This window comes from Siniperca chuatsi, linkage group LG23, assembly GCF_020085105.1.
Source record: "Siniperca chuatsi isolate FFG_IHB_CAS linkage group LG23, ASM2008510v1, whole genome shotgun sequence".
NCBI lineage: Eukaryota > Metazoa > Chordata > Actinopteri > Centrarchiformes > Sinipercidae > Siniperca > Siniperca chuatsi.
In genome coordinates this window covers 16,437,112-16,450,076 of record NC_058064.1, presented here as the reverse complement: position 1 = coordinate 16,450,076, position 12,965 = coordinate 16,437,112, and the positions used below count along the sequence as shown (strand labels likewise).

The following is a 12,965-nucleotide window of genomic DNA, read 5'->3' as shown; positions in this document are numbered from 1 at the left end:
GCACTAGAATCACTCCCTGCAAGCCCTAAACAAAAAGGCACATTATGTAGTGGCTGTTCATGCAAAGCTTGGTACCTGAGCGTTTGCATTTTCACCACATTTTCAAATTGAAGGTAACAGAAAAGGACCTTTGCCGCAGCAGAGAGGGATTAAAGGTGGCCCTAACTTTTAGTGTCTCATTTTTATTGGTTTTGTCTTTGTCCTTGTCCTTTTATTGGTTTTAGTTGTGGAACATCCGAAACCATTAAGACAAACTAAATGATTTTGTGTTCCGGCCACATTTAAGGCTAAGTGATGGGCAATAAATTATATTTGCAGTTCAGTGAAAAAAAGACTGTATTTGGAAAAATGTCTGATTTGGAAATAAAACAATTTATTGATTTTTAATTGCCACCTTTAGATATTTCTATTCAGTGCTTTACTCATGTGCCACAACAATGTTTTGTTGTGTTTTTGTGAAAATATTTTCATTTGGAGGCTTTTCCTAGCAAATATTGGTATATGTGATTGTTTGCGATTTAATCAGCATATATTTCTGCCACCCCTTAAAGCCTCCATGCCACCCTCTTGCCACCCATGAATATTTCTGTAGATCGTGTCTATCTATATGTAGCCTATCTAAAGTAACTTTGCCTTTTAAATGACAATAATATTAACATATAAGTCATTAGTATTTATGTGTGTAATAAATAACAAATAGCCTAGTATTAATAACCACAAAAATGATCAACTAGCTCTAACAACTCACAGGCAGCTCACAACATGATTGTGATTATTTAATGACACTGCGCAACACAGAGCAACGTGTTGGAGTAAATTCTACCTAGCAACAGTTTCTCCTGATTTTTCTACTGGTGGAATTAGGAGAGATATAACCTCCCGGGGATGCACTTTTGTATACCGTCCAAGGTACGCCGAAACTCGATCGGGAGGGCGGGGTTAGCCTTGGTATCAACAGCATACGTCGCACGGAGGCCACTTGGAGAGCAGAGGGAAAGCGTGCGGGGGAGGAGCGAGGGATATAAATGGAGCGCACCTGCCCTTGTATACTACCAAGTTGTAGGCTCAGCGCTATACTGCTTTTCACAAATCATCAGAATTACAGTTTATGATATCTTGCAAAACAGCACTTTTCCTATGCGTTTAGAGATAATGTCTGTAATAATGTATGTAATAACGAAATCACACAAGCTGAACAGTACAACAATCCAAGTAAATATTAATTGGTTATGACATTTTTAATGAGTCCTCTGGAAACACTACTGTTTGCGGCGCGTTTCTGTATTTGCAGCTTGTTTTCAAAATGCTGCGCATGTGTGGCTTGTAATGCGTCATCTTGTGTTGTAGAGCGTCTGTATCTTTACTTTCGTTTTGGATCGCGGGGCAGTTTTATCGTCTCTCTTATTTGGACAGATATACAATAACTTTTCCAGTGTACAGAGACCGAGTGAAGGTGAAATCATGAAGGAATTTGTCTGCGCTGTTCTCGTCGGTCTGCTCTGCCTCGCGGCCCTTTCAATGGCCAAAGAATGTAAGTAGTCTGTACTGGTAGCTTATAGGCCTGTGTGTCAGTATATTTACAAATGGCGCTGTGTTATTAGGTCGCGAAATGTCAGGTAGGACTCGGGGCCTCGGATCTCACAGTAGATTTACCGTTTAGTTTACCGTCTACTTCCACACCAAATATGCAGAAATAGCCCAGGGAATAGTTCCCCTAAAAGTAAAGGAATATACTGAGTAATAACTTTGAGAGAGGCAGTGTTCAGAATAGTAAACACTTGAGGTTAAGTTGATGTCTTTGACAGCACTGTGTCATAAAAACAGTGAAGCGGTGATGGTCTGAGACCACAGCCCAAATAAAAAGCCTACCACACCAGGTTGTTTCATAAATTTTATAAACATAGTACGATCAGTGTGGTTGATAATACTACATCACAGCATTGTAGTTTAATAGTATAAGGGGCAGAAACTAGAATTTAAAGAATAGAGTACGTAAGTGAGTGAAATGTATATTAGTCTGCCAGCTCTATCGTATTTTCATCAAATTGTTTCTGCAGGCCTACATGTGTGAAATAAGACGGTGTAGTCCCTCATTCGTCCAGGAGTGTTCTATCATAGAAAAGGTTTCAGTCGTAGTCATCTGAACACTGTTTTCAGAATCAAGACGTTTCGCTCCCATCCGGAAGTCATTCTCAATTGTGACTTCCGGATGGGAGCGGAAACGCTCTTGATTCTGAAAACAGTGTCCAGATGACTTCACGACTGAAACCTTTTCTGTGATACATGTGTGAAAGTTCTGTTTCTCGGTAGCTGCACCCAAGGTTCAGGTGTACAGCCATGCACCGGGAGAGTTGGGGAAAGCCAACACCTTCATCTGTCACGTCAGCGACTTCCACCCACCAGAAATCACCATTGAGCTGCTCAAGAGTGGAAAGGAGATGCAAGGAGCCAAGCAGACTGACCTGGCCTTCGAGGAGAGCTGGCACTACCACCTGACCAAACACGTGCCCTTCATTCCAGTCGAAGGAGAGGAGTTTGCCTGCAGGGTGACTCACATGGGAAAAAGCAGGACGTACATTTGGGGTATGTGTCTGTCTCTCAGTTTGTCTCTAACTAGCTAGGTGTCCATCCAAATGTAGTGAAAATTTTAACCACAGAATCGGCAAAAGAAAATGCGAATTAATGCGTGTTTCCATCCACTACCATTATGTGATTTATTAGCTAATTCTGTTTCTTTTGCACTTTGTCGCATTTTGCTTTACATCAACAATACACAACTTTTTCACCTCAGCCAAATGTAAAAACTTTTTCGTGATTTTAAAATGAAAAAAAAAACTGATTCGTTTTCAGTTTTCTAGATTTAAACTAATAATAATAATAATAACAAAAATCTGATACATGGACATAAAATGGGACACTACTGATGAACGGAACACATTGCCTTTGAGTTTTTCATTTAATAAGGCAGTGTACAAAACAAATAACATTGCATTAAAAGCTCCTATCTGTAAGAAATTTTTACCTGAGTAAAGTTGGTATAATATTATCTTTTTCAAATTATCTCTAGTAACAAAAACCATTAGTTCAAAATATATATGTTAACTGGAACAAAAAGAAAAATTTAAATGAACTTGAAAATTAGAAAGTGAGCTACAGAAATAACTGAAAAAATCCACAAGTCGGTGTTGTCATGACTTAGTGACACGTAACATACTGTATAACCACAATGTTCCATTCGGGCAGTCATCCTCCGCCCCTCTCTCCCCCACATTTCCTGTCATGACTGTCAACTGTCAAATAACAGCAGTAATGCCGAAAAAAGAACAATATTAATTGGGTTTACATTCTGTCTTGCTAAACTGTACCAACCAAGTTCTAAGAGCCCCAATTCAATAAAAATAAAAACAATTTAAAAATGTAAACTTGAGTTACACTGATGTGTCACAAGTACAGCATTTGGGTCCCAGACTATTGTTTCAGTTGTTGTGTTTGCATTTTGTAACTGTTTTCAAATTTGAAAAGCTTAACATGGACCACTCCACATTTACAGCATCTGAACTGTCCAAATGCAAGGTGATAGAAAGAGCAGGTTCACGACATGTTATTATTTCCCTTTACAGAACCAGATATGTAAGTTCTATGCTCCGCCTTGCTTCAGGTATGTACCATATTCATTCTCAATGTTGTTTTCAATTCAGTAATCAAGCATTTGTGCAGTAACTGTCTGAGTGACTACACACTGTTGTTATCCTTTGTTTGATAACCACAGGTCTGCATCGTCTCAAGAAGATTGGAATGTTTTGTCTATAATCTTGGGTTTCATTGTGAAAGTTTGAGCATCAGCAAATGAGAGAAAATACTGCACTTAGATTAAGTGTGGGTTTTTTTGTATCAGAAATTCCAAATTGCAATAAAGGTTCATGAAGTGATTGTTGACCACAAGAGGGCAGAAAGACTCCAAAACTCACAGAAACAGAGCCTTAAACATCTAGATTACATGGGTTCATTAGGAAAACTAGATATCGTGTTTAAAAATGAATGCTGTTCACCCAGCTCATACACCTACTTTATTCTCCCTGTTTTGCCTCTGTATTGTGTGACCTGTGCTACATGTATTTTACTGTCTCTGTCCCTGAACACAATCTCAGAGAAATTTACAAATATGAGATCATCTTGGTTTAAAAATTATAAATTGACCTTGTGTGCCATTTGTGGTGTCCTGGCAAAAGTTTAACAGATGTATGTTTAATAATTGCAGTCTATGAGGAAACTGGTTTCTGGGTCGCAGTAGATTTCTCAGTAGAAGTCCTAATGGCTGACATGTCAGCAAACCCTTGCACATCCAGCAAAAACATAATTAAATGGACATTCATGATTACGACATTTACAGTAAGTGTTCATATTATCAGACTACTCAACGTGCTTGTGTCACTAAAAACAAGTGTAATTTAACACTGGATGAATAGTTATGTAAGACTGAGCTACATCTGTATGCTAGGCAGAACTGGTGATATGGAGGTAAAAATTATGTTACACTCCAGGAGAACACTCTATGTGTTAGTCTGATAGTGTGCAACCAGCAAGGAACAGATCCTATCAATAAATAAGATATAGGGTAAGTGAAATTATTAAATAATTTCAATACAAAATTACATAAATGTATGAGTGCCTGCTCCATTTAATTCTCAAAAATAATGAACAAAATATTAAATCAGTTTTTAGCACAAATGATGGATTTTGGCTACTGCTGTCAGACATGGTGGCTCACGGCTCACCGTTTCATCCTGGACAGGAAGAGTCCAGTCAGCTGTGAGTTTTTGAGGTGGGAGTAGCTGCCCACAAAAAACAAATTAGCTAACTTAACCATAATGGGGAGTCATCATTTGGTTCAATATTCATCTGAAAAATATTGCTTCATGGAGCTTTAAGATAACCATTTACACTGATTATTGGAAATGTAAATGTTTGCATTCTTTTGTGTGTGTGATGCTTAATCTGTAAAGGCTAAAATACTTTCATTTTAACTGTTCTCATTAGTTGATTCATGTAAATTGTTCTTTAACTACCTTGTGCATATTTTAGCTGACAAAACTTTTGAGATTTATTATGCAGAATCACTCCAAAACCTGAGCACTTGCTTATGTTGTTTCTGAAATATATACTAGTAGATCTCAGTTTGACTCTGTAAATGTATTTTATACAATATGGTTGGGTAATAAAAGTGTTTATGACACTTCAAATTAAATTAATTTGGAAATAAATGTGATAATGTGTTTGTCTGTCTGCTCCACTGAATGAATCCCAAAATGTCCTCCCGGTTCAGTTCATTGAGTTCTAAATCATAATACATTTCACAGCAGAGTTTCAAAACTTCAACGTCTTCAATTGTCTCAACGTGCCTACTGCCAACTCACCTACCAAAATATTTAAAATTAAATAAGGACTGGGGAAAAACCATTTTAGGGGTGTGTGGGACATTTTAAATAACTGTGCTGCATGCAGCGTGTTTGGTTTTAGATGACAAAGAAAACTAAATCTTTTATATCACGAGGAAAAACATCTAGAGGTCAATATAATGAAAGATGGGAGGAATGTAGTAATAGAAGGTAAGGATAAAGCAGCGTTATTAGCAAGGACATTTGTTAAGGTACATAGTACTGAAAATTTGAGTAATGAGGAAAGGGAACAAAGAGATAGAACAATAGGAAAAAATGTAGAAGCACTGCAGGATGTTGAGGAAGACAGAAGTGCAATAAACATGTTGTTTACTATAAGAGAGCTAAATAATGCATAAAGAAAGTCGGGAAAAGCAATGCCAGGGACAGACCAAATAAGTTATTGTATGCTAGGAAACTTAAGTGATAGGAGTAAAGGAATATTATTAGGATTATATAACAAAGTATGGGAAGAGGGATGTTTACCAAGTCAATGGAAAGAGTCAGTTTTTGTTCCCATATGTAAGCCAGGTAAGGACCCAGGACTAGCGGAAAGTTATAGACCGATTGCCTTGATGTCACATGTAGGGAAAATTATGGAAAAAATGATTAACGAAAGGTTAAGATTTCATATAGAGACAAAAGATCTGTTAAAGAATTACCAAAGTGGATTTAGAAAAGGAAGAAGCACAATTGATCCGGCTCTGTGTTTAGAAAACGAAATTAGGGAAGCTCAAATTAATAAAGAGTGTTTAGTAGCTGTATTTTTTTATGTTGAGAAGGCGTATGACATGTTGTGGAAGGAAGGGTTAATGATAAAGTTACATCAAATGGGAATAAAAGGGAGAATGTATAGATGGGTTAAAAACTTCTTAACAGCGACGTTGATATCAGTAAGGGTAGGAAAAGAAAATAGTTCCAAGTATTTGGTGGAAAATAGAACTCCACAAGGGAGTATAATCAGTCTAGGTCTGTTCTCAATCATGATAAATTAAGTGTTTAGTAGTATAGATAGGTCGATAGGTGTCGCACTATTTGCAGATGACGGAGTTATGTGGAAAAAGGGAAGGAATAAGTGCAAGAAGCAATAAGGAAAGTAGAGGGCTGGGCAATGGAGCAGGGTTTTCGATTTTCAGTGGCAAAGACAAAGGCTGTATTTTTCACAAAAAGGAAAATTCAAGACCAGAGTAAACTTGAACTCTATGGAGAAAGTTTAGAGAGAGTAGAACAGTTCAAGTATTTAGGTATTTGGTTTGACAAGAATCTCACCTGGTCTACGCATATAGGGAAAGTGGTTGAGAAGTGTAAAAAGGTACTGAATATTTTAAGGTGTTTGAGGGGTAGAGAGTGGGGAGCAAGCAGGATTTCTCTGAAAACTGTATATATTGGATTAATCAGGGCAGTGCTAGACTATGGCAGCATAGTTTACCAATCAGCGTCAAAAACATTATTAAAGAAGTTGGATACAATACAATATCAGGCCTTGAGACTCTGCTGCGGTGCCATAAAAACTACTCCAATATCAGCCTTGCAGGTGGAAATGAATGAAATGCCACTGGAAATCAGAAGAACCCAATTAGCGCTAACATACTGGGCAAACTTAAAGGGCCACAAGGAGAGTCACCCTACTCAGAAGGTGTTAAAACCATGCCAAGAGAAGGAAAAACGACAGATCAAGAGCTTTGGTTGGACAATAGGAAATGCAGCTAATGGAATAGGGATAGGGAATATAATGTTAAGCCCCACTGTACCGTTCTCTGTTGTCCCACCTTGGATATTAGGAGAGATAGTGGTGGACCTGCACCTACTGGAAAGGAAGAAAGAAAGAAACATATATAGGAACCAAGTCAACAGATATATAGAGGGAAATTACGCTGAGTATACTAAAATATACACTAATGCATCAAAAGCAGAAAGTAATAGAGTAGGAGTTGCATTCATAATCCCAGATTTAAATGTAATGTCAAATAAAAGAGTTAGTAACAACCTTTCAGTATTCACAGGGGAAATGTTGGCTATTCTTTTAGCCCTTGAGTGGACAGAAAGCAGCAAACCTGACAAAGTTTTAATAAGTTCAGATTCTAATAGTGCGTTAACTAGTTTCAAGAGTATACAGTCAGAAGCAAGACAGGACATTATGCTGGACATAGCTCAAACTATCTTCAGAATTACTAAATCAGGAATAATAGTGAAATTCATCTGGATTCCAGCACATATAGGGGTAGAAGGAAATGAACTGGCAGACAAGTATGCAAAAGATGCAACTAAGAAAGTAGAAGTAAATATGACAGTACGTTATAGTAAAGCTGAAGTTAAAAGCATAATTAAGGTAGAAATGAAAAAGAAATGGCAGGAAATTTGGAACAGGGAAACGAAAGGTACACATTACTATAGTATCAAAAAGAAAGCAGGAGAAATGAGGGAAACCAGTAGATCAAAAAAAGAAGAAGACATTATGTCAAGGATGAGGTTTGGGCATACTGGTCTTAATAGTACACTGAAGATAACTGGTAAACATGGGACTGGTATGTGTGAGTACTGTAACATACAGGAAACAGTAGAACATATGATTATCAGTTGTCCTAGGTACGAGCAGGAAAGACAGATGTTAAAAAACAAACTGGCAAGAGATCGCATTAAGTTCAGGCTAAAGGAGTTACTCCAGTTGAACTCAGGGCATGTGGGGTACAGGGCAATATTTAGGTTTTTGGAAAAGACAGGACTTAAAAGAAGACTATAGGGTAGGATAAGACCATTCTGATCCACACTCCATTTCAGAAGGTGGCGGTAATGCACCAAAAGAAATAAAACTCAACAGAAGAAGAAGAAGAAGAAGAAGAAGCTGCTGAACTGTCGATAAAACTTGTTTCTTTGCTTAATAATACTTTTATTGTTATTATTATTTAACTGGGGAGAGGCGACCGCGCCCACTTTGGAGACAGGAAGTGTATACCATTTAATGCCATTGGCGCAGCTTGTAATGCGTCATCTTGTGTTGTAGAGCGTCTGTATCTTTACTTTCGTTTTGGATCGCGGGGCAGTTTTATCGTCTCTCTTATTTGGACAGATATACAATAACTTTTCCAGTGTACAGAGACCGAGTGAAGGTGAAATCATGAAGGAATTTGTCTGCGCTGTTCTCGTCGGTCTGCTCTGCCTCGCGGCCCTTTCAATGGCCAAAGAATGTAAGTAGTCTGTACTGGTAGCTTATAGGCCTGTGTGTCAGTATATTTACAAATGGCGCTGTGTTATTAGGTCGCGAAATGTCAGGTAGGACTCGGGGCCTCGGATCTCACAGTAGATTTACCGTTTAGTTTACCGTCTACTTCCACACCAAATATGCAGAAATAGCCCAGGAATAGTTCCCTAAAAGTAAAGGAATATACTGAGTAATAACTTTGAGAGAGGCAGTGTTCAGAATAGTAAACACTTGAGGTTAAGTTGATGTCTTTGACAGCACTGTGTCATAAAAACAGTGAAGCGGTGATGGTCTGAGACCACAGCCCAAATAAAAAGCCTACCACACCAGGTTGTTTCATAAATTTTATAAACATAGTACGATCAGTGTGGTTGATAATACTACATCACAGCATTGTAGTTTAATAGTATAAGGGGCAGAAACTAGAATTTAAAGAATAGAGTACGTAAGTGAGTGAAATGTATATTAGTCTGCCAGCTCTATCGTATTTTCATCAAATTGTTTCTGCAGGCCTACATGTGTGAAATAAGACGGTGTAGTCCCTCATTCGTCCAGGAGTGTTCTATCATAGAAAAGGTTTCAGTCGTAGTCATCTGAACACTGTTTTCAGAATCAAGACGTTTCCGCTCCCATCCGGAAGTCATTCTCAATTGTGACTTCCGGATGGGAGCGGAAACGTCTTGATTCTGAAAACAGTGTCCAGATGACTACGACTGAAACCTTTTCTGTGATACATGTGTGAAAGTTCTGTTTCTCGGTAGCTGCACCCAAGGTTCAGGTGTACAGCCATGCACCGGGAGAGTTGGGGAAAGCCAACACCTTCATCTGTCACGTCAGCGACTTCCACCCACCAGAAATCACCATTGAGCTGCTCAAGAGTGGAAAGGAGATGCAAGGAGCCAAGCAGACTGACCTGGCCTTCGAGGAGAGCTGGCACTACCACCTGACCAAACACGTGCCCTTCATTCCAGTCGAAGGAGAGGAGTTTGCCTGCAGGGTGACTCACATGGGAAAAAGCAGGACGTACATTTGGGGTATGTGTCTGTCTCTCAGTTTGTCTCTAACTAGCTAGGTGTCCATCCAAATGTAGTGAAAATTTTAACCACAGAATCGGCAAAAGAAAATGCGAATTAATGCGTGTTTCCATCCACTACCATTATGTGATTTATTAGCTAATTCTGTTTCTTTTGCACTTTGTCGCATTTTGCTTTACATCAACAATACACAACTTTTTCACCTCAGCCAAATGTAAAAACTTTTTCGTGATTTTAAAATGAAAAAAAAAAACTGATTCGTTTTCAGTTTTCTAGATTTAAACTAATAATAATAATAATAACAAAAATCTGATACATGGACATAAAATGGGACACTACTGATGAACGGAACACATTGCCTTTGAGTTTTTCATTTAATAAGGCAGTGTACAAAACAAATAACATTGCATTAAAAGCTCCTATCTGTAAGAAATTTTTACCTGAGTAAAGTTGGTATAATATTATCTTTTTCAAATTATCTCTAGTAACAAAACCATTAGTTCAAAATATATATGTTAACTGGAACAAAAGAAAAATTTAAATGAACTTGAAAATTAGAAAGTGAGCTACAGAAATAACTGAAAAATCCACAAGTCGGTGTTGTCATGACTTAGTGACACGTAACATACTGTATAACCACAATGTTCCATTCGGGCAGTCATCCTCCGCCCCTCTCTCCCCACATTTCCTGTCATGACTGTCAACTGTCAAATAACAGCAGTAATGCCGAAAAAAGAACAATATTAATTGGGTTTACATTCTGTCTTGCTAAACTGTACCAACCAAGTTCTAAGAGCCCCAATTCAATAAAAATAAAAACAATTTAAAAATGTAAACTTGAGTTACACTGATGTGTCACAAGTACAGCATTTGGGTCCCAGACTATTGTTTCAGTTGTTGTGTTTGCATTTTGTAACTGTTTTCAAATTTGAAAAGCTTAACATGGACCACTCCACATTTACAGCATCTGAACTGTCCAAATGCAAGGTGATAGAAAGAGCAGGTTCACGACATGTTATTATTTCCCTTTACAGAACCAGATATGTAAGTTCTATGCTCCGCCTTGCTTCAGGTATGTACCATATTCATTCTCAATGTTGTTTTCAATTCAGTAATCAAGCATTTGTGCAGTAACTGTCTGAGTGACTACACACTGTTGTTATCCTTTGTTTGATAACCACAGGTCTGCATCGTCTCAAGAAGATTGGAATGTTTTGTCTATAATCTTGGGTTTCATTGTGAAAGTTTGAGCATCAGCAAATGAGAGAAAATACTGCACTTAGATTAAGTGTGGGTTTTTTTGTATCAGAAATTCCAAATTGCAATAAAGGTTCATGAAGTGATTGTTGACCACAAGAGGGCAGAAAGACTCCAAAACTCACAGAAACGAGCCTTAAACATCTAGATTACATGGGTTCATTAGGAAAACTAGATATCGTGTTTAAAAAATGAATGCTGTTCACCCAGCTCATACACCTACTTTATTCTCCCTGTTTTGCCTCTGTATTGTGTGACCTGTGCTACATGTATTTTACTGTCTCTGTCCCTGAACACAATCTCAGAGAAATTTACAAATATGAGATCATCTTAGTTTAAAAATTATAAATTGACCTTGTGTGCCATTTGTGGTGTCCTGGCAAAAGTTTAACAGATGTATGTTTAATAATTGCAGTCTATGAGGAAACTGGTTTCTGGGTCGCAGTAGATTTCTCAGTAGAAGTCCTAATGGCTGACATGTCAGCAAACCCTTGCACATCCAGCAAAAACATAGTAAAATGGACATTCATGATTACGACATTTACAGTAAGTGTTCATATTATCAGACTACTCAACGTGCTTGTGTCACTAAAAACAAGTGTAATTTAACACTGGATGAATAGTTATGTAAGACTGAGCTACATCTGTATGCTAGGCAGAACTGGTGATATGGAGGTAAAAATTATGTAACAGTCCAGGAGAACACTCTATGTGTTAGTCTGATAGTGTGCAACCAACAAGGAACAGATCCTATCAATAAATAAGATATAGGGTAAGTGAAATTATTAAATAATTTCAATACAAAATTACATAAATGTATGAGTGCCTGCTCCATTTAATTCTCAAAAATAATGAACAAAATATTAAATCAGTTTTTAGCACAAATGATGGATTTTGGCTACTGCTGTCAGACATGGTGGCTCACGGCTCACCGTTTCATCCTGGACAGGAAGAGTCCAGTCAGCTGTGAGTTTTGAGGTGGGAGTAGCTGCCCACAAAAACAAATTAGCTAACTTAACCATAATGGGGAGTCATCATTTGGTTCAATATTCATCTGAAAAATATTGCTTCATGGAGCTTTAAGATAACCATTTACACTGATTATTGGAAATGTAAATGTTTGCATTCTTTTGTGTGTGTGATGCTTAATCTGTAAAGGCTAAAATACTTTCATTTTAACTGTTCTCATTAGTTGATTCATGTAAATTGTTCTTTAACTACCTTGTGCATATTTTAGCTGACAAAACTTTTGAGATTTATTATGCAGAATCACTCCAAAACCTGAGCACTTGCTTATGTTGTTTCTGAAATATATACTAGTAGATCTCAGTTTGACTCTGTAAATGTATTTTATACAATATGGTTGGGTAATAAAAGTGTTTATGACACTTCAAATTAAATTAATTTGGAAATAAATGTGATAATGTGTTTGTCTGTCTGCTCCACTGAATGAATCCCAAAATGTCCTCCCGGTTCAGTTCATTGAGTTCTAAATCATAATACATTTCACAGCAGAGTTTCAAAACTTCAACGTCTTCAATTGTCTCAACGTGCCTACTGCCAACTCCCCTACCAAAATATTTTAAATTAAATAAGGACTGGGGGAAAACCATTTTAGGGGTGTGTGGGACATTTTAAATAACTGTGCTGCATGCAGCGTTTTTGGTTTTAGATGACAAAGAAAACTAAATCTTTTATATCACGAGGAAAACATCCACAGGTCGTTTTCGGAGGGAAATGGAAAAGAGGAGGGAGAGTCAAGCCCTTCCGTTTCATATTCAACTCCCCAATGTTCTGTTCACCTCTCATCATCCTGTGGAGAAGGAGGTATGTTGATCTTTTAACTACGGAAAATGCTAGGTCAAATCATAGATGTCTTGGCAAATTGGTCCATTGATTGTATTAGTTGTAATATTTGGTAAAAAGAAAGCATGTAAGCAGACCAGAACGTTCAAGTTCTTTGGTAATGTTTTGGTAGATAAGAGTTTTTTTTAGAGCAAACATTCACTATTCATAGGGTTGGCAGCTCCTCCTGTCCAC

General features: G+C 37.6%; 2 protein-coding genes across 2 annotated transcripts; both read left to right on the top strand.

Moving 5' to 3' along the window:
* The first annotated feature begins 984 nt into the window (after positions 1 to 984).
* On the top strand, positions 985 to 5,275 carry LOC122870969 (beta-2-microglobulin-like). The gene is made up of 4 exons (XM_044185422.1): positions 985 to 1,531; positions 2,311 to 2,583; positions 3,621 to 3,658; positions 3,770 to 5,275. Exons 1-3 carry the CDS (start codon positions 1,462 to 1,464, stop codon positions 3,632 to 3,634), a joined length of 357 nt encoding a protein of 118 aa, XP_044041357.1. The 5' UTR covers positions 985 to 1,461; the 3' UTR covers positions 3,635 to 3,658; positions 3,770 to 5,275.
* A 2,936-nt stretch (positions 5,276 to 8,211) lies between these two features.
* Positions 8,212 to 12,355, top strand: LOC122870970 (beta-2-microglobulin-like). Its single transcript, XM_044185423.1, has 4 exons — positions 8,212 to 8,620; positions 9,396 to 9,668; positions 10,703 to 10,740; positions 10,852 to 12,355. Exons 1-3 carry the CDS (start codon positions 8,551 to 8,553, stop codon positions 10,714 to 10,716), a joined length of 357 nt encoding a protein of 118 aa, XP_044041358.1. The 5' UTR covers positions 8,212 to 8,550; the 3' UTR covers positions 10,717 to 10,740; positions 10,852 to 12,355.
* Positions 12,356 to 12,965: the final 610 nt, after the last annotated feature.

Bases quoted from the DNA above. Each gene is read 5' to 3' on its own strand.
- LOC122870970 (XM_044185423.1), top strand. From the start codon at position 8,551: ATGAAGGAATTTGTCTGCGCTGTTCTCGTCGGTCTGCTCTGCCTCGCG. The intron at 8,621-9,395 runs GTAAGTAGTCTG...GTTTCTCGGTAG, and splicing joins CCTTTCAATGGCCAAAGAAT to CTGCACCCAAGGTTCAGGTG.
- LOC122870969 (XM_044185422.1), top strand. From the start codon at position 1,462: ATGAAGGAATTTGTCTGCGCTGTTCTCGTCGGTCTGCTCTGCCTCGCG. The intron at 1,532-2,310 runs GTAAGTAGTCTG...GTTTCTCGGTAG, and splicing joins CCTTTCAATGGCCAAAGAAT to CTGCACCCAAGGTTCAGGTG.